At 36.7% G+C, this 27,115-nt stretch overlaps 2 protein-coding genes and 1 non-coding gene across 4 annotated transcripts; 2 read left to right on the top strand and 1 right to left on the bottom strand.

Moving 5' to 3' along the window:
* The first annotated feature begins 6,995 nt into the window (after positions 1-6,995).
* On the top strand, positions 6,996-7,102 carry LOC147925469 (small nucleolar RNA R71). Its single transcript, XR_015585505.1, has one exon. It is a non-coding gene; the product is annotated as a small nucleolar RNA R71 (small nucleolar RNA).
* A 10,728-nt stretch (positions 7,103-17,830) lies between these two features.
* Positions 17,831-18,619, top strand: LOC104753556 (uncharacterized). The gene has a single exon (XM_010475791.2). The coding sequence runs from the start codon at positions 17,831-17,833 to the stop codon at positions 18,617-18,619; it is 789 nt and encodes a 262-aa protein (XP_010474093.1).
* A 995-nt stretch (positions 18,620-19,614) lies between these two features.
* LOC104750321 (uncharacterized) lies at positions 19,615-21,688 on the bottom strand. 2 transcript variants are annotated; one of them, XM_010472111.3, is made up of 9 exons: positions 21,514-21,688; positions 21,348-21,423; positions 21,110-21,259; positions 20,831-21,013; positions 20,602-20,743; positions 20,380-20,516; positions 20,207-20,287; positions 20,049-20,126; positions 19,615-19,949 (listed from the first exon to the last, which is right to left on the bottom strand). In XM_010472111.3, the coding sequence occupies exons 1-9, from the start codon at positions 21,561-21,563 to the stop codon at positions 19,911-19,913; spliced, it is 936 nt and encodes a 311-aa protein (XP_010470413.1). In that variant the 5' UTR covers positions 21,564-21,688; the 3' UTR covers positions 19,615-19,910. The 2 variants fall into 2 exon arrangements, with proteins under 2 accessions (XP_010470413.1, XP_010470414.1); XM_010472112.3 differs by having other exon boundaries at positions 20,045-20,126; positions 21,514-21,668.
* Positions 21,689-27,115: the final 5,427 nt, after the last annotated feature.

The following is a 27,115-nucleotide window of genomic DNA, read 5'->3' on the forward strand; positions in this document are numbered from 1 at the left end:
TTATTTTAATAGTAAAGTAAAGTGAACCAATAATGATGAAACACATGTAAGAAAAGTTTCTTATACATATTGAAAAAGTTTCTAAAATATCTAATTTAAGATACTATTCTGATTATTTTTCTTGCTATTCTATTTATATATATATATATATATATATATTAAGAAACCTTCGCCGTTGGAGATGACCTAAGATCTGACCTTTACAACAACGTCTCTAATGGAGTTTGAAGAGGTGACAATGACTCAAAATCACTTGGAAAGAGAATTATTCTCCTAACATCTTTCACAAGAGGACCAAGATACATGATTGAGAATTATCATGATGCAATGGCGGTATGTCGTACTTTTGAAAATCCTCACCTATTTTTTACAATAACAGCAAATCCAGGTTGGGAAGAAATTCACGAACATTTGCAAGCGTACATGAATGTCTCAGCAAATGATAGCCCAGATGTCTGTAGCCGTGTCTTCAAAATGAAATTAGAAAAATTGATTTTAGACTTCAAGGAAGGCACATTCTTTGGACCCCTACGTGCAGGTAATAATATATCAATATTTACATAATAGAAAATATAATTAGATTATAATACAGAAACATAACCTATTATTTTATATAGATAATAATAAACTTAAAATACTATAAAATATAAAGATTTTTCAAAAAAATAAATAATAGTAAAAATAAAAATTAATTCAATTCCTCCACAACTAACTTTTAATGTGTTCAAACTATTGTTTTCAACTAAAAACATCCACTACAAACAGTTGTCTACACCATTGAATTCCAAAAAAGAAGACTTCCACATGCACATATCCCTTACAATATGCACCTACTTCAGAAGTTTAAGGCGCGTATTAATGTTGAATGGTGCAATTCTTCAAATGCAATAAAGTATTCAAGTACATCACCAAAGGCGTAGACAAGGCTACTATTATATTCCAAAGTATATCAAAGGAAGAACAGAATACAGGAAAAGAAGAGCCATTAATCAATGAAATTACAGACTACCAAGAATGTTGATACTTATCAGCATGTGAGGCTGCTTGGCGTACGTTTGCTTTTGACATACACTATTGAAACTGACTTTCTTTGTGGTGTGGTGAAAGAAAGATGTATGGAATGATGATGTATGGAATGAATAGAAGCCAGGGTGTTTCAATTCCCCTTATGCAGTTGCAGTATAAGAGGTGTCAATCCTATCTGAGTGATTGTGAACAATTAAGATGTGCATATGAGTCTAAGTCAAGCCAATTGTAAAGATTGTTTGTCACTAACAATCCTAAAATGAGATATGAAATGCAGAAAGTAAAAACAACTAGAATAAGATACTAAATGCAAACAGAACAGACAAATTAAAGCTATGATGAAACTAGAACAGAGATAGACACTAAGCTAATGAACTAATGCAAGACAAGTAATGAAACAGGAAACTACGTGAATGCAATGGAAATGAAACAGGAATGAAACAAGACAATCACAAATTAAAAACACAAGTTCTGGGGATGAACTCGAGCAGCACTCGACCGAGTGTAGGTCGAGTACGTGGTCGAGCTAGACTTAAACGTGAAAACAGAGCAACACAAGAAAAACAGAGCAATGCTAAAACTAATCAAACAACAAGCAAGCAATGATATTTAGACTAAGATTTCAATAAACAAAGAAGGCCTTGAGGAGGGATTCATGGGCTGAGCTAATCATTGTGGTTATCTAACTTGGTCAACAAATCTCAAGCAAACTTTGAGCTGATCTCTAGACATACTATTCTAAGACATGTTTAATCCACTCTCATGGCAAGAAACAATCAAACCTATGCATTTCTAGACTTGTTCTCACAAAGAAAAGAATCTACACAAGCAGACATTAAGCAATACATCTCAAACCAAACAAGACTTCTAATCTCTTAGCAAGCCTAATGGTAAGCTCTAGATCTAGCCTTATCTATGCTCCTTAGACATTGGTGTGATGCTAAGATGCTTGAAATCAAACCCTACCTTCTCAGATATAGGATCAGCATTAAGATCATCTAGCCTAGAAGAGATCTACAACAATCAAGCTTGACCAAATCAAACAAACCACAAGATCAACCCAGCCTAACCTATCCTCAAGGTCCTAAATAAACTACTCACAAGAACACATGGTGAAATATGTCAAAAACCCAGAAAATAATGAAACTTGCATCATTAGAAAGATGAAAGAGAGATCTACAATATTGATGAAGGAATAAAACTCGAAATCTTAATACTTTGAAAGTTATGAAACAAACAAAATATAAGAATCTAGTCTTTCTCTCTCAAACATGTACAAAATCTAAAAATAAAAGAAAGTGCAAAAGGAATAAAATCTAAAAAAGGTAAAAACTAGGTTTTAGACTCTCTAAAAAGCTGGACTCCTTGGTGGCTGCAGGTACAAGGGGCTTATATAGGAGGTGAGGTGGAAGCCCTAAAAATACAAAAAGTCAAAGCAGTCAACGGCTCGGTCAACTCGACCAGTGCTCGGTCGAGTGGCTGGTCGAGCTAGCTTCTCTTGTGCATTCTCCACTCAGTCGAGTCCTTCTCAGCACACGGTCGAGTGGTGTTCGAGTGGTGCGGTCGAGTTGGACTCCGGACCTTGATTCTACAGCCTTAACTCTCTTGTTTTCTCCTCAGCATTGCTTCACTTCTCCTCAGCATTGCTTCCATGCTCCTTAAGCTCCAAAATCACCTGTTTATGCATGAAAAGATGCAAATGCAATGCAACTATACTCTAATGCATGATCAGTCCTAAAGCTACACAATAATGGCCTAAATGGATAGCAAAAGATGCAAAAGTTGTGAATAAACTAAGGGAAAACAAGGTAAAATATATGAACATCAACACCCCCAAACTTAGTCTTTGCTTGCCCTCAAGCAAATAATCAAGACAAAAGAAGGTAGGTGAGGTTTGAAAGTGGGATCTCAGCTCCTAAAGCTTGCAAATAGACTATCTAGAATCAATGTCCAAGTTACTAGTACTATGATGCAAGTTGAATGAGCTATACTTAAAGACTTTAGACAAGCATATCACAATCTTTACTGATTTGAGCCTTAGATGTCCACATGCATTCAAATCAACCATTTCCTTTAACATTCATTAATCAAGAACATGAATCAATTATGTGCAATGCTTAAACTCATTTGGCTTGGTAGTAAAAGGTTTAGAGACAATGATGGTCTCTTTTTAGAGTAGGGCTTATCAATATCAAGGTTCTCTCATAAAAAATGGATTGAGCTTTAGAAGAATGCTAAAGGAAAGAACACTTAGACACATACAAGAACAAAACCTTGTCTACCCAAAGGCTCCATTTATCCTATCAATCTAAACCCAATTGATCCTAGTGCTACCCTTTAACTTCTTTTCTTCTTTTTCACCCTTTTCTCTTTTGGTTTTAAAGTCTTAGGAGAGGTTTCTTATTTGATCTTTCTAGTGGAATGGGGATTCTTACTTATTTGCTATGGTTCTCTTTTCTTCTTATTCTTAATACATATAAGCATTTTGCTAGAATTCTCTTTTCTTTCTTTCTGTTCTTTGACTAGAACCATCTTTAAACAACCTTATTCTTCCCATTCTTTCACTAGACTTTAAATTTACTTAAACACATTCCCCTCCTAAAGACTCTAACCTTTTCTTTCTCTTTTTCTTCTTTTCTTTTCATGACAGCCAAGTCCCAAACCCAACAAGTGAACCACCTAGTCCTATCTAGTTTGAAAAATGCAAACTAGAACTACACAAGGCTTTACTCTTGTCAGTTCAAACCTAACACTTTCTACCAAGCTCAATCCCAAAAATAGGCCTCACACACACAAGAATAAATATGGCTTGAAAGAAGGTTTGGTTTAGGGGTAGGGGAACTGATTCTTAATGAGGAAATCAGCTACTTGGATCAACAAGAGTGGTAAAAAGGAAGAAGATGATCCAAATATGTATATGGTATCCATGAGTTTAAAGCAATGCACACATTGATAATTGAAAGTCAATATTAGGTTCTTATAAATAGGAAATGGTTTCAAATCTCAACATGCTTCAATTTAGACCAAATGCAATGTAGGAATTCAAGGCTTGGTTCAATCTTATTCTTCTAACCACTCAACTAGCATCAAAATACTATTAACTTGGGCATTGATCCTAGTCTAGTGAATAAACAAGCTAACAAGGGAATACTCATCATAGATCCCTAATGCAAATACTTTACAATCCTACATGAAACATGCTAAAAAAGATCCTAATGTGCAGTGCAAACTACATGAACACTCTTTTTTTATATAGATTTTTGCAAAAATTTTCAAATTTTTAGGGTTTTTCTATGCCTTAGATGCTATGCAAGTATTAACATGATGATGCTAAAAATTTGAAATAAGAATCACAAAACACAATGTCAAATGCTATCTCAAACCCTCCCCCAAACTTAAATCACACAGTCCCTGTGTGAAAGAAATTTGATTGAGGATTCAAGATGAAAAACAAAAAAACAAAACACAATGTCAAATGTAATGATATCTACAAGTGAAGGTGATAGTGGTACCTTAGGGGTTGTGGAAGTAGTTGTCCACATCCATCTGCATGCTGTCATAGGAGTAGTTGGGGTCTTGCTGGTGACTTGGAGGTGGAGATTGGGGCAGCTCGACGATGGGAATCGACCGGGACTCGGTCGAGTACGTGCTTGAGTGGGGGGGTCGAGTGGGCTTGCGAGTCTCCTTCTCCAAGTCTAAATCTCTCCTTACCCAACTACATTTTCACCTAAAGGCCTGTCCAACACAAATATAAAAGAAAACACATCAAAACTACAAGGAAAATAAACCATATTTACAAAGGATACCTTAGGGACTTCCTCCCTAGTGAGCTTGTTTAAAGTCACTAAGCTTGACTTTGGTTGCCTTCTTAAGCCTTGTTTAGATACCAAGGAGGTGATGAAATCCTCCCTGGAACCTCTTGATCACTGTGAAGTTGATCCTTGATCACCTCACCCTTAACACACAAACCATGTTTCTTCTTGATTTTGAGCCTTGGTCTTGCTTTCTTTAAGGACCTCTTGTTCAGCTTAACTTGAAGATCCTCAACCATACTAGTCAACTCTTGAACTGACCTCTTAAGCTTTTCCACAGAATCATCTTGAAAGGAGAGCTTAGCCTTTGGAGTTGCTTCACCACTTGAACCGTCTTGACCTCCCTTGTCCTTGATAGTAAAAGGTTGATCATCAATGGCAGGAAGGTTGGTTGGGTTATAGATGTTAAACTTCATGGCAATATCTTCAGCAATGTTCAAGGTCACAAGACCTTCTTTGACATCAATAACTGCTCCAACAGTGGCTAGGAATGGCCTTCCAAGAATGATTGGATCTTCAGGTTCCTTGTCCATCTCCAACACCACAAAATCAGTGTGAACCCTTGCCTTCCCTATCTTGACTGGGACATTCTCTAACCTTCCAACTATCTCCTTGTTTGACCCATCAGCTAGACATATATGAAGGTTGGTGGATTTGAAATTAGTTCTCCCAAGCTTTTGTGCTATGGAGTATGGCATCACACTTGTTGAAGCTCCCAAATCACAAAGGCATTGGTTGTAGTGAAGATAGCTAAGTGTGCAAGGTAGATATAATGGACCTGGATCCTTAAGCTTGATTGGAATGATAACTCCTCCAAGGTCCTCAAGATCCTTCTCATCTTGAGCTTCAGCCTTCTTCTTTGACAAATCAAGCAAAAAATCTTTGTAGAGAGGATATGGATCATACTGTTCCAAGGCAGGTCCTCTCTCTTCTTCTTGGTAAGCAATGGTGATCTCTTGTATGGCCAACACTTCCTCAACCACAACTTTCTCAATCACAACCACTTCCTTTAAAGCCTTCTCTTCCTCTTGTTGCTTAGCCATCATCTCCTTTCTCTCAATGATTTCCCTAAGCTCCTTAATCTTTTGTGCTTTGAAACGTCCTGGGAATGGAAGAGGTGGCTTGTAAGCAGGAGGAATGTACTTAGCAGGCTTGACAGCTTCTGAGTCTGCAACTCGATCGACCACTCGAGCATGCACTCGGTCGAGTGGCTGTTCGAGTACTTGGTCGAGTGCAATAACGGACTCCAGTTGCTTTGCACAAACGTCACTTGGGGCTTCAGTAACTAATGAATTCTCCCAAACTTGGACTTCACTGTCCTCAGTGACTTCCTCATCAGAGATATGAATGGCTTTTGCAGTGAACTCCCTTGGATTTTGAACAGCTTTTCCAGGGAGTTGGTTGGGTTTAGGAGCTGAAGTAGAGGCAATGTTGCTCTCCATATACTTCATTCTAGAATTGAGACCTTCAAACTTCATGTTCAGATCATTGTACTGTGATGTGAGCCTTTGATTCAACTCAGCAAACTGTTTGGCTTCCTCAATCTTGCCTTGTGTTTGCCCAATCAACAACTGTTGCATCATTGCTCTTAAGTCTTGTTCCTGGCCTTGGTTAGTCTGAAACCCTGGTGGGGGACACAATTGGGGCTGGAACACTTGATGTTGTTGCTTGGGGATGTAGTTTTGTTGCTGTTGAGGTTGTTGAGGTGGATAGACTTGGTCTTGAGGATTGGCCACATTGGTGCTCCTATAAGAGAGATTGTTGTTTTTGAAACCTCCTTGGTTGTAGCCTTTGAATCCTCCCTGGTTTTGCATGTAGCACAACTCAGCAAATTCAGGCTCCCCCTCTTGAACTGGAGCTTCTTCTTCACCAATGAAGTGAATAGACTTGGACTGGCTGAGGAGTATCTTGTCAAGTTTCTCATTGACCATCTTCAAATCCTTCTTATACTTGTCCTCTTGATCAGTTGAGGAGCTCCTTATTGTCCTATCATAATCCTCATTATAGTTTCCATCAGATTGAGCAAGGTTCTCAACTAATTCCCATCCTTCTTCCACATTCTTGTTGAGGAAGTTTCCATTAGAGGCTGTATCAAGAAGCATTCTTATCTTGGGGAGCACTCCTCTATACAAGGTGCTTAGAAGTGTCTCATTGCTGAAGCCATGGTGAGGACACTGAGTCTGGAATCCTTTAAACCTCTCCCAAGCTTCACAAAAGCTCTCATTATTCCTTTGAGCAAACCCAGAAATTTCATTCCTCAACCTAGCAGTCCTTGCATTGGAGAAGAACTTGGCCAGAAAAGCTTTCTTGCACGCATCCCATGTGGTGATAGCTCCAGTAGGAAGAGTCTTCTCCCAAAGGTGAGCTTTGTCTCCAAGAGAAAATGGGAAGAGCCTTAATTTGAATCCATCTTCACTCACTCTATTGATCTTTATGAGTCCACATATTCTGTCAAACTCATCAAGGTGATCTAGTGAATCCTCCATTGGCAACCCATGAAACTTGTTGGCTTGTATCATTGAGATCAATCCACTCTTGATTTCAAAGTTATTGTTTGCTACTGAAGGTGGCACAATTCCAGCCCTTTGGTTGTGGGTATTGGGTGTATCTCCTGCACCAATGTGCCTTGGTCTCTGCTCATGGATAGCTTGTTGCTCCATGATGTCTTGACCTTGTTGTTGTTGAACTACTCTTCCTTGCTTATGTCTCAAACCCTTTTGTAGCCTGTGGATGTTGTCAATAGGCTGTTGAAGACTGTCTTTGCCTTTTGACCTTGTGTGCATCAACAAACTCTACTACAGACTCGAACAGGTACACGGTCGAGCGCAGGCTCGAGTGGGTGGTCGAGTCGACTGGGAAGTAATGGCTATTTAGGTCCGGCTTCTGGCTCGATCAAGTGCTCGATCACAGCTCGGTCGAGTGGTGGTCGAGTAGGTGGTCGAGTAGGTGGTCGAGTGGGTACCTGAAACACAAAACAGCCAAGCAAAGGAAGATTCGAGTTCAGTAACTTCACAAGTGTTTAAACGAACTTAATCTTAGACTAATAATGATCCTAAATGTCACAAAACACACTCAAATGGGCAACGACGCCAAATTGAAACTGACTTTCTTTGTGGTGTGGTGAAAGAAAGATGTATGGAATGATGATGTATGGAATGAATAGAAGTCAGGGTGTTTCAATTCCCCTTATGCAGTTGCAGTATAAGAGGTGTCAATCCTATCTGAGTGATTGTGAACAATTAAGATGTGCATATGAGTCTAAGTCAAGCCAATTGTAAAGATTGTTTGTCACTAACAATCCTAAAATGAGATATGAAATGCATAAAGTAAAAACAACTAGAATAAGATACTAAATGCAAACAGAACAGACAAATTAAAGCTATGATGAAAATAGAACAGAGATAGACACTAAGCTAATGAACTAATGCAAGACAAGTAATGAACAGGAAACTACGTGAATGCAATGGAAATGAAACAGGAATGAAACAAGACAATCACAAATTAAAAACACAAGTTCTAGGGATGAACTCGAGCAGCACTCAACCGAGTGTAGGTCGAGTACGTGGTCGAGCTAGACTTAAACGTGAAAACAGAGCAACACAAGAAAAACAGAGCAATGCTAAAACTAATCAAACAACAAGCAAGCAATGATATTTAGACTAAGATTTCAATAAACAAAGAAGGCCTTGAGGAGGGATTCATGGGCTGAGCTAATCATTGTGGTTATCTAACTTGATCAACAAATCTCAAGCAAATTTTGAGCTGATCTCTAGACATACTATTCTAAGACATGTTTAATCCACTCTCATGGCAAGAAACAATCAAACCTATGCATTTCTAGACTTGTTCTCACAAAGAAAAGAATCTACACAAGCAGACATTAAGCAATACATCTCAAACCAAACAAGACTTCTAATCTCTTAGCAAGCCTAATGGTAAGCTCTAGATCTAGCCTTATCTATGCTCCTTAGACATTGGTGTGATGCTAAGATGCTTGAAATCAAACCCTATCTTCTCAGATATAGGATCAGCATTAAGATCATCTAGCCTAGAAGAGATCTACAACAATCAAGCTTGACCAAATCAAACAAACCACAAGATCAACCCAGCCTAACCCATCCTCAAGGTCCTAAACAAACTACTCACAAGAACACATGGTGAAATATGTCAAAAACCCAGAAAATAATGAAACTTGCATCATTAGAAAGATGAAACAGAGATCTACAATATTGATGAAGGAATAAAACTCGAAATCTTAATACTTTGAAAGTTATGAAACAAACAAAATATAAGAATCTAGTCTTTCTCTCTCAAACAAGTACAAAATCTAAAAATAAAAGAAAGTGCAAAAGGAATAAAATCTAAAAAAGGTAAAAACTAGGTTTTAGACTCTCTAAAAAGCTGGACTCTTTGGTGGCTGCAGGTACAAGGGACTTATATAGGAGGTGAGGTGGAAGCCCTAAAAATACAAAAAGTCAAAGCAGTCAACGGCTCGGTCAACTCGACCAGTGCTCGGTCGAGTGGCTGGTCGAGCTGGCTTCTCTTGTGCATTCTCCACTCGGTCGAGTCCTCCTCAGCACACGGTCGAGTGGTGGTCGAGTGGTGCGGTCGAGTTGGACTCCGGACCTTGATTCTACAGCCTTAACTCTCTTGTTTTCTCCTCAGGATTGCTTCACTTCTCCTCAGCATTGCTTCCATGCTCCTTAAGCTCCAAAATCACCTGTTTATGCATGAAAAGATGCAAATGCAATGCAACTATACTCTAATGCATGATCAGTCCTAAAGCTACACAATAATGGCCTAAATGGATAGCAAAAGATGCAAAAGTTGTGAATAAACTAAGGGAAAACAAGGTAAAATATATGAACATCAACACCCCCAAACTTAGTCTTTGCTTGCCCTCAAGCAAATAATCAAGACAAAAGAAGGTAGGTGAAGTTTGAAAGTGGGATCTCAGCTCCTAAAGCTTGCAAATAGACTATCTAGAATCAATGTCCAAGTTACTAGTACTATGATGCAAGTTGAATGAGCTATACTTAAAGACTTTAGACAAGCATATCACAATCTTTACTGATTTGAGCCTTAGATGTCCACATGCATTCAAATCAACCATTTCCTTTAACATTCATTAATCAAGAACATGAATCAATTATGTGCAATGCTTAAACTCATTTGGCTTGGCAGTAAAAGGTTTAGAGACAATGATGGTCTCTTTTTAGAGTAGGGCTTATCAATATCAAGGTTCTCTCATAAAAAATGAATTGAGCTTAAGAAGAATGTTAAAGGTAAGAACACTTAGACACATACAAGAACAAAACCTTGTCTACCCAAAGGCTCCCAAAGTGTTTATCCTATCAATCTAAACCCAATTGATCCTAGTGCTACCCTTTAACTTTTTTTCTTCTTTTTCACCCTTTTCTCTTTTGGTTTTAAAGTCTTAGGAGAGGTTTCTTATTTGATCTTTCTAGTGGAATGGGGGATTCTTACTTATTTGCTATGTTGACTCAATGAAGATGGCCATACTAATGAAAATGTTGACTCAATGGATGAAAACAAATGAAAACGATCTAGAAGCACGAAAACTGTATTACATATAATGTCTGGGATAAAACAAAAAGAATTTGGACAAAGCGACAAAAGGAAAATACCATCGGCAGGATTGTAAACATCCACCCTACAGCAGGAGAACAATATTATTTTCGAATGTTGCTAATACGTAAAAAGGGTTGTATAAGCTTCGATGATGTGAAAACAGTTGGCGGCATTCTTTATAAGAGTTATAAAGAAACTTGTTATGCAATGGGTCTATTAGATGGAGACAAAGAATGCCATGGCGCAATGGTTGACTCAGCCATATGGGCAACAACAAGGCAACTACGACTGCTATTTGTGTTGCTACTTTTCTCGGTTTTAGCATTTTTTCTAAGCAGTAAACAGCTCTGTTTGTGTTTCTCGAGTCAAAATGTGTGACAGTCCAATGCATTTGACTAATTGTGGGAGTTCAGGATGAATTTGGAGTCTTTAGACAACACTTATACCCATGTTGTCCCAAAACATGCTTAAAACGCGAAAACAGGCTAAAACCGAGAAATTATTAATTCGAAGCAATAAATAGCTTTGTTTGTGTTTCTAGGGTCAAATTGTGTGACAATCCAATGCAATTGACTAATTGTAAGAGTTCATGATGAATTTGGATTGTTTTGACAACAGTTAAACCCGTTTTATTCCAAAACAGACTTAAACCGAAAAAACAGGCTAAAACCGAGAAAACATTGATTCTAAGCAGTAAAAAGCTTTATTTGTGTTTCTAGGGTCAAAATTTGTGACAACCCAATGCAATTGACTAATTGTACGAGTTTGAGATGAATTTGGAGTGTTTAGACAACACTTATACCCATTTGTCCCAAAACAAGCTTAAAACGCGAAAACAGGCTAAAACCGAGAAAACATTGATTCGAAGCAGTAACCAGCTTTTTTGTGTTTCTAGGGTCAAAATATGAAACAATCCAATGTATTTTACTAATTATAAGAGTTCGGGTTGAATTTGGAGTGTTTAGACAACAATTATACCAATTTTGTCCCAAAACAAGCTTAAAACGAGAAAACATTAATTCGAAGCAATAAATAGCTTTGTTTGTGTTTCTAGGGTCAAATTGTGTGGAAATCCAATGCAATTGACTAATTGTAAGAGTTCGAGATGAATTTGGAGTGTTTTTACAACACTTAAACCCGTTTTATCCCAAAACAGGCTAAAACCAAGAAAAAGGCTAAAACCAAGAAAAGATTGATTCTAAACAGTAAACAGCTTTTTTTTGTGTTTCTAGGGTCAAAATGTGTCACAATCCAATGAATTTGACTAATTGGAAGAGTTCGAGATGAATTTGGAGTGTTTAGAAAACACTTATACCTATTTTGTCCCAAAACAAGCTTAAAACGAGAAAACAGGCTAAAACCGAGAAAACATCGATTTTAAGCAGTAAACAGCTTTGTTTGTGTTTCTAGGGTCAAAATGTGTGACAATACAATGGATTTGGCTAGTTATAACAGTTCGGGATGAATTTAGAGTGTTTAAACAACAATTAAACCCGTTTTATCTCAAAACAGGCTTAAACCAAGAACACATGCTAAAACCGAGAAAACATTGATTCTAAGCAGTAAACAGCTAGACTCAGCGATATGGGCAACAACAAGGCAACTGCGAGTGCTATTTGTGAAGTCACCGACCCTCCGAAACTATGGAAGCATACATGGAAAAGTCTAGCTGAAAATATCTTATACTTACAGAGTAAAAGGTTTAACTTCAAAGATTTACACTTAACAAATGAAGAAGTCCAACAATATACCCTGCTGGAAATACAAAAGCTTCTGAATCAGAATGACAAATCATTAACAGATTATCCAAATATGCCAGTGCCAGAAAAAAAACATCCTCAACAGTTTTAATTTGATAAAGGACGAGAGGAGTTATAACAAAGTTGACAAAAAAGAGAAGCATCAAAAACTGTTTTCCGAACTCAATACAGAGCAACTGTCTATCTACAAATCAGTGATGAATTCAGTAAACAACTCCAAAGGAAAGCTATTCTTCCTTGTGACACCCCGGTTTCAGAGACTTGCGGAGGGGTTTAAAAAAATTGATTTGGCTACCTATGTCACCAAAGGGGAAAAGGGCCATTTTATATCCGTACACCCCCAAAAGTGTGAATTCCTTTTTGTACAACCAAAGAGTGCTAATTTAGACATGTACCCGACGAACCCAGAAATAGTGGTGTCGATCGACACACTCCTGGTGTCGGTCGACACCCACTCTAAAAATACAAAAAACCGCTTCGCGGATATTACAACTTCACACCCAATAATCAGGTTTGCTCCTCACTGTTGCAACACCACCATCCAAACCTGAATTGTCGTCTGTTACTTTTCACGAAACATCAACCTGGCAGCGATTCTAAAGGTCCTGAACATCAAAATATGGAGAAAGATCCAACAGAATCTCCAAAAAAGAATGGGCCTCGTCCCAAAAGATCTTATCCCCTAAAGCCTGATCAATAATATTTGATGGCTCTACCTCAATTCCTTGAATTTTTTTTTTATTCCTATCTTTCCAAATCAATTATAAAATCCACGGTAAATAGTCTTTTTTCTTAACAATTTCAAAATTTGCGTGGTTAATTTTCTTCACTTTGAAATTTGCTTGTTACCAGAAAACATTCAACATTACAATTTATAGTTTTTTTTTCATAAACTGTAATCGACATTTGTAAAATTATAAAATATATTAAAAAATAGAAATTTTATATATACTAGGACTCAAGTCCCCACGATGTCGTTGAGTAAGTATTTCAAAAAAAATATGTTAAATTTTAAATTTATAATTATATATTATAAAATATTTGAAAGTAATTACATTGCTTGAAAATATATGCTATGAATAAAATTAAAAATTATCTCAAAAGAAGAAAAATAATAAATAGAGCTAAAACTACATAAATATTAAAAATATATAACTGCGAGTTAAAAAAACATAACCATCAAAATGAAAACTTATATTAAAAAATAGGGACATTTTTAAAAATGCTCATTTTTCTATGTCACTTTTCAAAAATATCTCTTCATTTTGTCCATTTTCAAAAATACATTTTTTAATATACAAAATAACTAAATTGTAAAACATATATAACTGCGAGTTAAAAAAACACAACCATCAAAATGAAAACTTATATTAAAAAAATAGGGACATTTTTAAAAATGCTCATTTTTCTATGTCACTTTTCAAAAATATCTCTTCATGTTGTCCATTTTCAAAAATACAATTTTTAATATACAAAATAACTAAATTCTAAACCCTAAACCCTACACCCCTTAAAACTATACCATAAATGTAAACTAGAGAACCCAAAAGTAAAAATATTCTAATATTAATTTAACATATTGTAATTGGTGTAAAATAGGGCAAAGATGAAAATGTTCAAAAAAAAAGTATTTTTGAAAAAGGGTATTTCAGAAGAGGCATTTCTAACAAATTCTCAAAAAAATATTATGGCAAAAAAAACTCAACTCATCTCTAAGTTTAAAATTATTAAATGAAAAGTCATAATGATTAGAGGTAACCTTGTAAATTCTTTTGTATTTATTATAAGTATAAGATATTTTATCACAAATTATAGTAAAGAGTAACAATCATCATAACATTTATTGATATTTATAATACTAATAAACAAATATTATGACAAAGTGATACTAAGTGAAAATATCAAACAAAATATTATAATAAGTTAATGCAATTTTCTTATAAAACAATTTAAAAAAAAAATCATCTTGAGTGAAAATTTATCAACCAATAATTAGAAAAGAAATACAGAACTTCTATAAATAATATATTTAAAAGTTAAATCTTTAAAAACACATATTTTACAAAGATTTACGATAAATAAAGCAACTGTAAGTTACATAAAAAAAAATTTCGTCAATTGGATTTCATTGATAGACCACAAGGTGCGATTCAAAGAAGTAATACAAGAGCTGGCAAGGATATCAATCCTTTCAGAGGCATAAGCCGGCGAGCACAAAAAACTCCTAGAGACAAAGGGGAAAAAACACAAACAACTTAAAAATACATCATTTTAATTACACCCCGGATAAGAATCACAATACTTGACCCAAAATAAGGTGTCGTGCGACCCTCTTTTTGTTGGTCCAGCAAGGAATTACGGTAGCGGTGAGACATCTTGAAACCATAAAGGCTCTTCAAGAGGAAAGGAAGGAGATCTAGATCTACGATGGTGAGATTTATTCATCTGAGAAAATGAAGAAACCTGTTGAAGACTGTCTCTGCCATGGAAGGAACGACCAGATCTGAAGTTGTGCTTGACTAAAACACAAGAACCAAGCCACAAATCTAAGGATGGAAAGATTTAAGCTTTAAAAATATAAATATGAAAAGCTAGATCTGATGTCATTGGAAGAAAAACGAGAGGGATGTGCCGAAAAAAGGAAGGAACAAAGCTAAATAAAGAGAGAACCCCGACTCCGGTGTTGAGAAAGCCACTGGAGCTGGTTAACTTACTGGCGGCGAGTTTGTGTTTAGAGAGAAGAGAGAGCATTTTTTCTTTTTTAGACAGAGGTTTTAGTTACATAATTAAAGTTGATTAAATTTTTATATTAATATAATTATTTCTAAAATCTTAGTTAGACTATAGAATAATGTTTGATATTGGACAATAAAATTTAGCTAGTTCAACACTTTAAGCGACGGCGATGGCGATTTCTCTAGGGCTTTGACCCGACAATGAGCTTTATCTTTCTGTTCTTATTTTGGGTTCATCATGGTTTTTGTGGGCTAATCCTTGGTATCTCTGTGGAGGGACGGAGATTGCATGATGGAGGATTTATTTTCCGAATTCAATTTGGCAATGGGGAGAAGATTGGACAGATCCAGATATCACAGAAGCTTGAGAAGATTTCGGATCTGTTTTCTCATCTTTATTTCTGGTGTTTTGCTGATCTCATTTCCACTAAAGGTAGATGGAAGGATCGGATCTCTCAATCGGTGGATCTTACAGTACGATATGGGGTCACACGGCTGTTTGGTTTTAATTTTCAGATTAAATTAGCTCTGATTGGTATGATTGATACGGTTGATTAGCGATCTCGTCTTCTGCGAGATAGGATTTGTTGGATACGCTATGTCTTTTTTGGAAACGTTTGGGTGTGGAATTTTCTGGAGGATGAGTATAAAAAGGTCTCTCTCGCAGAACAGAGATATCGTCATTCACAATACTTCCTTCTCTCTTTTGGGGCTTGTTTCTTTTTCTATCTGCTTTCTTGGCTCTCTGTTTTTGTTTCATTACTCTTTGGGATGTCGCAGAGTGTGGTGTTGGGTTCGAGTGTGAGTGCGAAAGGAGTGACCTCCTCGGGGATGAAGCGTAAGGCCAAGGTTCCTTACTTTGACAATGCTGCGCTCATTGAGGGTTACTCAAAAACGGTGGTGGGGAGATGTATGAACCCACAGTCGTAGGATATGAAGTCGCTTATCCACATGTTTCCTCAGATATGGCAATTGGAAGGCAAATTTGTTGGTGCAGATCATAGGATGGGGAAGGTCCAATTCGATTTTGATGACGAATCCGACATCCTTGAAGTTCTTAAGATGACGCCCTTTCATTTTGACCATTGGATGGTTTCCATCGTCTATAACCTTTTGGGTCCGTGTCATGGGGGTACTGTTCCAGTTCTGGGTTGTTCCAACCTTCAGAAGTATTGGTGAAGCTTTGGGGTCGGTGTTGGAGGTGGATATCGATGGAGGGAGAGTTCAAGTGGTGATAAATGGCCTGAAACCTCTTTGGTTTGAGACTGAGGTTGAGTTCTTCAATGTTGAAGAAACGGTTGTATCACTCCGATACAAGCGGTTGTATAGTTTCTGTCAGAAGTGCTTTAGTTTGTGCCATGACGAAGACCATTGTCCACCAATGGAGGAGGCCTGCTCGATTCCGCTAGTCCTGCCTAAGGATGATGTTGAGCGAAGGTATCAAAGTTACAATGGTGCAGTCATATTGCAGAGAGGTGCTGGCTCGGATAGGGGTGCCAAAGGAAGGTACAAAGGTAAGTCCGGTAGCGAAGGTACACTGTTGGATTGGAAGCGTTCCCTGGAGGGCAAGTCTACAAGGGGATCAACAAGTCGTACTGATTTTCCAGTGGGGGAACCAATGCCAAAACACCGTCGTTACCAAACATATGTCCAGTACAATGATCATCGGTATCTACGGGAGGTCGGTAAGGAGACCAAAGCTCAGGTGCAGCAGACGGTAGCAGAAGGGGTACCTGCGGCTGAGACTCTGGTGAGTGACCCCAAACCTGTTAAGGTGGTACACAAGGCTTTGTTTCAAGAGGATGCAGCTGAGGCTAGTGAGGGTGTTGCTCAAGCTGAGGAGGTGGGTGTCCCTTTGACAATTTCTGGGGAAGCAGTTGCGACTCCTATTACGGACCCGGAGGACCATGAAAATACTTTTGTGGTCCCTGGCTCAGAAGGAGGTAACTCTGCATCAGTTCAACATGAAGTCGCTTTGGAGGGAGACTCAAAGGAGGATACGGGGTTCAATGAGTCAGTTCAAGCCTTGGAGCAGGTTCCTGTGCCTCGGGAGGGTGTGGTTTCTGTTGAGGAGGGAGGTATCGATGTGCAGGTGAGTGACAATATTATGGAGGAGTCCCCAACTGGTGAGAATCAGGCCATTGCAACGGCTGCTACTGTCGTGGAGGCCGAACTACCTTTGGCTGTCGTTGTTGGACCTACTTTGATGGCAGAGAAGCCTCGCAAGGGGAAAGGTCTCATGTGGTTTCAAGGTATGTGTTCCAAGAAATTGAATGTTTATGTGCGTACTCCCCGCAAACGTTCGATCTTAAGGATCATGCTTTGTATGGGGATAATTTAGCACTCAAGACACAGGAAGTCCAGAAGGGTGCTGCTGGTGGAGCTAAACCACCTTTGCCGAAGACTTTCAAATGAAGATTTTGAGTTGGAACTGCTAGGGCTAGGCAATAAAGCTACTATTGGGTATCTCAGGGACTTGTGGGGGAAGCATCAGCCAGATTTCTTGTTTTTATCTGAAACTAGACAATCTTATTCTTTTTTAGAACCTTTTGTTGGTCATTTTGGTTATTCAGCTTTAAAAACAGTTGAACCTCTTGGTTGTAGTATTGGTTTGGTATTATTTTATAATAATAATAATAGTACTAATAAGGTTTCTATTTTATTTGAATCCAATCGAATAATTGATGTCGAAGTTGATTATAAAGGGAAGTTAATTTTTTTGTCATTTGTTTATGGGGACCCCGTTCCAAAGAACCGGGATTTGGTTTGGGAACGCTTAACCAGGATTGGTTTAGGTAGGGGTCTACACTTATTTTTAATTGGGGATTCCAACGAAATAAAAGGCAATCATGAGAAGCGGGGTGGCAAATTACGCCATGCCTCCTCCTTTGTGCCCTCTAATACAATGGTTCGTCACTGTGGCCTATTGGAGTTTCCATCTTTGGGTGATAGTCTGTCATGGCGAGGATGGCGAGATAAAAAACCGATTCGATGTCGGTTAGACCGGGTTTTAGCAAATGAACAGTGGCATGATATGTTTACTGACTCGTTTACAGAGTATTTAACAATGATTGCATCGGATCATAAGCCGGTGTTGGCTGTGATTGCGGACAAGACCCAAAGAGGTCGACGGAGCTTTCGGTTTGATAGGCGTTGGCTGGATAAGGAGGGTTTCTTTGGTGCCATTGCTGAGGGGTGGAATGTGGGGTCAAACTTGCCAAACACCTCTTTAGTTGACAAAGTGGCCACTTGTTGTCGTTATATCTCTCAATGGAGGAACGCCCAAGTACCATTTGGACAGGAGACAATTGAGGATCTGAAATCAAAATTAGCGGCAGCCCAGGAGAATGATGCTACTTCGGTTGATGAGCTTGCGGAACTTACATGGCAGTTGAGGGAGGCATATCGGGATGAGGAGGTTTATTGGTATCAGATAATTAGGAGCAGGTGGATGCGACTGGGTGACCATAATACTAGTTATTTCCATGCTCAGACAAAACAACGTCGGGTTCGGAATCGGATAGTCGGCCTCCATGATCAGCATGGTATTTGGTCGACGGAGGACAATGAGGTCCAGAACATTGCAGTTTCCTATTTTCAAGACCTTTTTACTTCGTCGAATCCTTCGGAATCTGAGGAGACTCTTGGGGTAATTGACGCCTCTATTAGTCCAAGAAGTGCAGAAATTTTCTGAACTGAATTTGAGAAGCTTATAAAGTATGACAACTTGTTTATGTCAAGGGTTTTGAGGAAATGTGACAGTTATACAGGAGAATTTGATCAAGGACAGTAAAATTTGAGAAAATAAGGGACAGTAATCTCAATACAAAAAACACATCAGAGTTTTGTGTCTTTTTACCCTGAAGCATCAATATTTGGCATTGTTTGACTCCTCCATGATAAATCAGCTTTTTTCAATACCGGAAATCACTCTGTCACTGGGCTGTCTAGACACTGGATAAACAACATGCACTACACAATTCATTAAATGCAAATCTGCATTTTGCAGATATATTGTTTTTGGTTTTGAACCTCAAATGCATGCTGTGAATTATAACTTGACGGACACAAGTTTGCTTGGGTCTAAATACGCATATCTTCATGAATCTCAAAATATTTTTCTGTCTTGTTTAATGGTGTGCAATGATGTCTTCACTACCTCACAGTAACGATGTCATCAATCTTCAAAATCATCCTTACACATTCAGTTGCTAGAGTGATTGCACTGGTACTCACAAGTAGGGGCTGAACAACGTTTTCCTCCAAGATATTGGTTATTTATTCATTATCACAATATATTAAGTTAATACTATTAACTAAAACTTCCATAAGTCTGAATTCTATAGTCTTCTTAATGTATGAAGGGGAAAATGTGGTTTATTCATTATCATGTTTATGTGACTTCATTAACATAGCCTCTATGTTTCGAGTCATGGACGTTAGATTCATTTAGATTTTTTTTGTAACTCTGTTTCAGAACAGAGTTCCAATGCAAAATGTTTGGGACGATTCTTTTGCATAAGGCTTTGATGTTTTTATACTTGTGATTTCATAAAGCATTATTGTACCTTGCATGCTCTCACAGTCTCACATGCCACTTTTACAGTTTTACTGTATCAAAATGTAAATCAGTACACTAATACGAAATACGCACTAAAGAAACTAAACCAACATTATCGGCCTAACAAGTGTTGAATTTGGAAGAATGATATTTAACTACTTCATCCAGGTCGTCATAACAATCAGGATGTGAGGAAGAAAACACTAAAAAATCTGTTCACAATGGTGCAACAACACCTCCAAAGCATTGTTCTACTAACTCCTATAACGTTTTTGGCTTAAAGACTCAACACTTTTGGTATATACATCAATCCCTTTCCTACCCATTTTTCTACCATACTCGTATAAGGTTTTGAGTACTTATGACTCGAGACACTTTTTGTCTATACATCAATCCCAATCCTACACTGTTGAAAAAGCTTCTCTTAGCCTTCAGATTTCTGCCCAGACACAATCTCGTCTTGCTGCATAGCCGGCAATTCAAGTAGGTGGAGTTGAGAAACACACACACGCATAATAAAAGAAAAACACAAGCAAGTATTCACTCATAGGAGCTTACCTACGTTTTCAAAAAATAGAATCTCAGGTCGAATATGCAGTTCTCGGAATTTGCTGAGAACACCACCCCAGTCTCCAATAACCTGGACAGCCAACATACATAACTCAGTCATAGATCGAGTAACTTGCTTGTCTTTCACCATAAAAGTATAAGCTCTTTTACCTCTTTCTCAGAACGAAAATGTCTGACCCATCCATTGTTTTCATAAGCTACACAGTTGTATCCATCTCCATGCGAGCAAACCTGTATGTATGAACATTGGAGTTGTTTCTGGTAACAAAATCTTTCATGGGAAACCCAAATGGAACTGAACGAACTAGATAATTAGCCCTTACCATTGAGACAAGACGGTATTTAGTGCATTCACTGTCACCTTCGTATAGGTATATCGTTTTGATATCTATCTCAGTTGTCAGAACAGAAGTAGTATTGAATAACTCTCCTAGAGGCTCATTGTTCTCCCACTCAAGTGCTAAACAATACAAGAATACTTAAAAGGGTAAATCTAGTGCATTATTAAGCTAATGTGTAATGACCAATCTAACTTCAAAGCTTACCAATTGTGAAAACAGTAGGAAGTTTGTTTATCATACGTTGAACATAGTTTATTTTCCCACATCCTTCCTTATCACAAGGCATCTTAAGATCTATCCTGATGATCTGAAGGATCTTATCGAATGTAAGATTCTCGAATAATGCCTGTAATAAACAAAAACGCTTCTAGCCTCACTTTCAAATTACATAGGTTTCTTCTCATTTGCTTAAGAGATTGATTTAAGGACTTGCCTTGACTACTCTGAGGGAACCAGCATTGATGATCAGACCAAAAGAACGTTCAACTGGATATTCCATACCCATCTTGCATCTATTGCAAATCTTTTTCGACACTTCCTTCACTTCAAAGTGTGAATTCCAGCGAGGCAGATGCTCCAAGATGTTAAGAAACAGGTCACAAACACCATTTGCGTCCTGAAGAGTATATAATAATAGACAACAACAAATTAAAAAACATATGAATCTTGAGAAAGAAGTAATGAACAGGTTTTAAAAGATGAGAGAAGAGACCAGAGGATGAGCGAGACTGAGTTTTTTGAGAAGGAAGATACGAAGTATGTCTTGTGGATGAACAGATTCATCATCTGTGAGGTTGTGCTGTGCTTCTTTAACATAACTCATCAAAAAATCGCTTAAGAAAACGCTAATCTTCCAAAGAGACTGCAAAAAAAAATCACATTCTTGGAAACATGAATCAAAATTAAACAAGAGAGATTCAGGCGCTTGTTAAGTTTGTGCAAAATCAAACCTTGAGTATCATATCAAAAGCTGAAACAGAAGTGGCGTTTAGTTTCTTCTCTTCAGATTCTTCTGCGGCTGAGTCTCTGGATGAACACGAATTCTCAGAGAAAATTTAAGGGAGAAGCATAAATTAAAATTACTCGGAGAGGATGAGATTTTGACTGACTACTTACGAAGAATCATTTGCTACAAGTTTCTTCACGTCTGATGGATCCATCTCCATGATCTTGCTGGAATTGAAAACGAAACGTTCCGAGAAAACAAGAATTGAGCTTTTCTTTCTCAACTTTTCTCGAGAAAATGGGGTCAAGCAAGAGTGAAGGGAAGACGAAGAAAGGGATCTATATAAAGAAGAAGGAAGGGTCAGCAGAGTCAGTTGGGTTTTGTTCACGTGAGGGTCACGTGTTCTATTAAAATAATTGAGCGCGATAACTCTTCCCACAAGTGTGTATCGTCGTCGTCTCCCACGGTCAAGGTATCCATTTCTTGCAGTAGAACACAAATTCTCACCAAAGAAAGGTTGCTTTTTTTGTATCGCCCCCACAATTTATATATATTGTCCATATTGCCCCATTATCCCGTTTCAGTTCAGTTTCGTCCTTCAATTGCAAATTAATGATCATCATTCATCAATCACTATAAAGTGAAGAGATCTCTTAATTTTTCGTTTATACAAAACTACATGTTGATTTCTACCACTACTAATTTATAATATCATTGGGATCATAATTTAAATAGAATACTTTTAAAAAATATTAATTTATCATCTTATACAATTTTGTCAATTTTTACATTAGCACGACTAAGAACAACAAAATTTATTATTTTGTCGTATTTATTAAGTTGTTGAATATCATTTTATAGAGGTTTTATTTGTATGTGCTGTATTGACCTAGTTTCAAATAATACTTTGAATTCCTATCAAAAAAATGTTTTGTTACACTAGCTTTTTTGTTAAATTGATTTTAAATAATGTTGTTATACAAAACTACTGAATTTTGAGCAACACTTGAATTTCATAGAATTAAGAAATTAATAAATTGAATAGAGTTCAGTATAACCTTGAAACAACCATACCCATTTTTGTTTAAAAATAATAAATCTATACTATTAAAAGGGAAGCATTTTTAATAAATAGACATAGAGTTAGAGATTTTCTATTGAATTTTTTACATAAGTAGTCATTATGTCTCTCCTATTGAATTTTCTGATTTCACAGCCACTGTAACGGATGAAATCAATGCCAGTTTAACAAGAGAATTTAGCGACAAAGAAATTCATGATGCAGTATGCCTGATTGGGGATGACAAGACACCAGGACCAGATGGACTAACAGCTAGGTTCTATAAAGAATGTTGGGACACAGTGGGAGATCATGTCATTGAAGAAGTCAAAACTTTTTTCAGAACTTCACTTATGAAACCAAGCATTAACCACACAAACATTTGTATGATCCCAAAGATAGATAACCCCATCACTCTTTCTGATTATCGTCCTATTGCCTTATGCAATGTTTTATACAAAATAGTATCAAAGTGCTTAGTACAACGGTTGAAACCTCATCTCAATGGCATCGTATCTGAAGCACAAGCTGCTTTTATACCAGGACGAATCATTCAAGACAATGTGATGATAGCTCATGAGTTGATGCACTCTCTCAAGGTTTGAAAAAGAGTTTCACAGACTTATATGGCGATAAAGACCGATGTTAGTAAGGCCTATGATAGAGTAGAGTGGAATTTTTTAGAAACTACCTTGAAGGTCTTTGGTTTTTGCGATCAATGGATAGGGTGGATAATGGTTGCAGTTAAATCAGTAAATTACTCTGTTTTAATCAATGGTGTACCTCATGGCAACATAACACCTGGAAGAGGGATACGTCAAGGTGATCCTCTATCACCCTACATCTTCATCATCTGTTCTGATATCTTAAGCCACTTGATAAATTCAAGAGCCAAAGACGGAGATATAAGAGGAATTAAAATCGGTATTGGAGTACCAAGCATCACCCATTTACAGTTTGCTGACGACTCACTCTTCTTTTGTCAAGCAAACAAACGAAATTGTCAAGCACTGAAGGATGTTTTCGATATTTATGAGTACTACTCTGGTCAGCAAATAAACAAATCAAAGTCGATTATATCGTTTGGATCTCGGGTTTATGGTATGACACAAGACCGATTGACGTCGATCCTAAATATACCAAATCATGGTGGAGGTGGTAAATATTTAGGTCTTCCAGGACAATTTGGTCGATAGAAAAAGGAAATGTTCACCTATATAATTGACTGAGTGAAGAATAGAACATCTCATTGGAGCTCAAGAACTTTATCACCTGCAGGAAAGGAAATAATGCCCAAATCAGTTGCAGTCTCGATGCCTATTTATGCGATGTCTTGTTTTAAGCTGCCAAAGGGTGTCACCTCAGATATTGAAACTTTATTAATGAACTTATGGTGGGAACAAAATTCACAACAACATGGGATTCCATGGATCTCATGGTCAAGGCTTAAATATCCTAAAAAGGAAGGTGGTCTAGGTTTCAAAGATATCGAAAAATTTAATGATGCTCTTCTAGCTAAGCAAGCCTGGAGACTGTTTCAATTTCCTAATTCTTTGTTTGCAAAAGTCATGAAAGCACGCTATTATCATGATGATACTCTATTGGATGCAAAAGAACGAAAGAACCAATCTTATGGCTGGTCTTCCTTACTGAATGGACTGAAGGTGATCAAAAAGGGTTCTCGATACATAGTTGGAGATGGCAAGTCAATACGTCTCAATACTGATAATGTGCTACCAGCTCATCCCTCTAAACCGATAACAACCACAAATGTACATCATCATAATAAAACATCGGATATTTTGATTCAAGAAATTGGGAGTTATCGTTCTTGGGACTTACACCAAGTTGAGACTATTCCGATAGTTGAAGATCAAGAAGATATCAAGAATTTATATCTATCACAGATTGGAGTACCAGACAGATTAATATGGCATTATACAAGTAGAGCTGAATATACTGTTAAATCGGGATATTGGCTGCTCACTCATGACCACCATGATGCTCACCCTTTCCCACCTATTCCTCATGGCTTGGTAGAGCTCAAAAATAAAATATGGAAACTCCAAATCTTACCAAAAATCAAGCACTTTCTATGGAGAGTATTATCTAAAGCTTTACCTACAACTACCCGGCTTCGAACCAGAGGAATGCATATTGATCCTCTTTCTCCAAGATGCAACCAGGAAGATGAATCAATCTTACATGCTTTATTCATGTGCCCTTTTGCAAAATTAGTATGGCAACTATCAGACATATCACCGCAACATACTAATCAAGTGCACACGGATATGAAGTCATCTATTGAAACACTCCTCAATTCAGCAACCCAACATAACAACCCACAAAAGTTTTATTTACCCTTTTGGCTCCTTTGGCGTATATGGAAAGCAAGGAACACACAAGTTTTTGATAGCATTAGAGAAGATTCTTCAACCACACTTTTGAAAGCGGTTGCTGAAACAAAAGAATGGATAACAACTCTAAATCTGGACACACGGATTCCTCCAACAAGTTCTTCTACGAATTTATCAACTTGGACAAGACCAAGCTATCCAATGTTTAAATGTAATTTTGATGCAGCTTTTGATACACATAGACACTCTACTTTAGGTGGATGGATAATTAGAGACTATCAGGGAGAAGTTTTGGTTTGGGGAGCAACAGTTTTATCTAACTCTCAGTCGGCACTAGAAGCAGAGGCAAAGGCAAAGGCACTACTATCGGCTTTAAAACTAGCATGGATTCGAGGTTGTAAGTCGATGATCTTTGAAGGGGATTGTGAAAATTTGGTGAAAATTGTTAATGGTTATCAAAGGAATGCGTCCATTTCGAATGTGATTCAGGATATACATCTCTAGGGATCAAAATTTCATAACTTTGTTTGTAAATTTACAAGAAAGTCATGTAATGTAGTTGCCGATACTCTTGCAAAATTTGGATGTCAAAATACTGTTTTTTATGTTGAATTTGTAACAAAGCCTGTTTGGCTAATTGAACCACTTTGTAATAACTCTGGTTAAGTAATATAAACTTCTTCCAGTAAAAAAAAGACATAGAGTTAGAGATTATTACAATGAAATGCCACTCAAATAAGAATAAGGATATGTATAATCCTAGAAGCCAAACAGATATTACATGAGTTACATTTAATCAAAAAATCGGATCCAAACAGTACTTTATTCGGATCCTATATCTAAACAGAGTATTTCACCGAAACTATAATTTAGGAAACAAGAATTACAAAAATAAATTGATAAAACTATATTTATTTCTTTTATTAAAACAGAAATAACTTTAATAGACTTTCTCAATTTAAAGAGTTTCCAAAAAGTGGTAGTCGAGATAACTAGATTTTAGGAAACAAGAATTAGAAAAATATAATTTGTTGACATAGTATTTATATAAAGAGATCTCAATCTTTTGAAAATATTATAAATATCATACAAAACCGTATTATTAGTGATTTGATTGATTAGTATTAGGAAATCTAATTAAATACTATTATGATTCTAACAAAAAAAATGGTAAAGATTTAATTACTTACTTAATTATGCAATATTATAAATTATACTAACGAATATACCCTATGAGAAACAATTAAATGATTTACTTGAATGTTTAATCTAATTTTTGGATAGTTTCAAATACTCCCGAAATTTTAGGAAATTTTGAATTATTGATTCACCAAAACTACTGATTAAAAGATATGTAATCAAGATATGGTGTTAATTCAACTTTTATTTGACGTAAGCAATTAATGTAATATGCAATTAAGAATTTATTTGTTGAGATTTTGATCCTTCAAACCCTAATTATCTTTGAGCTATATATATATATCTTCTTAAAATTGCACACACCACATAAATCGTTTATTAAAAAATATTTTCATCGGCCTGGGAAAAAATTAACGCTGCAGAGCTTGGGTATATTCGTTAGGAGTGTTCAAAGGTTTTAGAAAAGAAAATGGCAGATGATTATGAATATGTAACCAAGCTCCATAATTTTCTTTGGGCTGTCTTATTTTTATTGTACTGTAGGTTCACAACTTTGTTATTATGTATTTTTTTAGTAAGAAATTTATGAAAAGCACCTCATGTTTGTATTTTCAATTGAATTTAGTGATTTTACAAATCCGAGAAGTGATTTTCCATTTCAACTTTACAAATTACCATAAACACAAGGGATAAAGCAAAAACATATGGTTCAGGTATTTGAGAACTCAAGAGACACTTTTAGTTTTAGATTTGTTCATTCTAAATTTTGGGGGCTATATATGTCCCTCTGGAATAGGGAGAAGATGATGAGAGAAGGTTACTTTGGTTGGGCTTAAGTCTCTGACTCTCATGTCATTGTTTATGATTAAATGACGGTGTTTATTCTTTAGATATAGAAGAGAACAACATGTAATTGTATAGTAGATTTGTCTGCCCATCCACACAACATATAGCATAAGGTGTAGACATGTTTGTCCCATAATGGAAATGTTTCATAATACAGGTTATAAAACTAATTACAAATTGTAAATTCACATTATCTGCTTTATTTTCGTTGAATTTGTGTGTTATTTAAATTATGTCAATCAAATAAAACAAAAGAAAACGATGTTTACACATTTAAGAATTTTATAGTAGTTTTTTCTTTTAATTTTATGTATCATAAAAACATTTCTGTATTTGAATATCAAAAAAAAAATGATGACAAACTATTCC

Source organism: Camelina sativa, chromosome 16 (genome assembly GCF_030686135.1).
Source record: "Camelina sativa cultivar CO46 ecotype springtype chromosome 16, ASM3068613v1".
Lineage (NCBI taxonomy): Eukaryota > Viridiplantae > Streptophyta > Magnoliopsida > Brassicales > Brassicaceae > Camelina > Camelina sativa.

What these genes read in the sequence shown, in the direction of transcription:
- LOC104753556 (XM_010475791.2), top strand. Translation starts at nt 17,831, where the DNA reads ATGGTTCGTCACTGTGGCCTATTGGAGTTTCCATCTTTGGGTGATAGT.
- LOC104750321 (XM_010472111.3), bottom strand. Translation starts at nt 21,563, where the DNA reads ATGGAGATGGATCCATCAGACGTGAAGAAACTTGTAGCAAATGATTCT. An exon ending in CTTTTGATATGATACTCAAG is followed by an intron (nt 21,260 to 21,347) that starts GTTTGATTTTGC and finishes TTTTTTTTGCAG; the next exon opens with TCTCTTTGGAAGATTAGCGT. An exon ending in ATTTTCGTTCTGAGAAAGAG is followed by an intron (nt 20,127 to 20,206) that starts GTAAAAGAGCTT and finishes TTGGCTGTCCAG; the next exon opens with GTTATTGGAGACTGGGGTGG.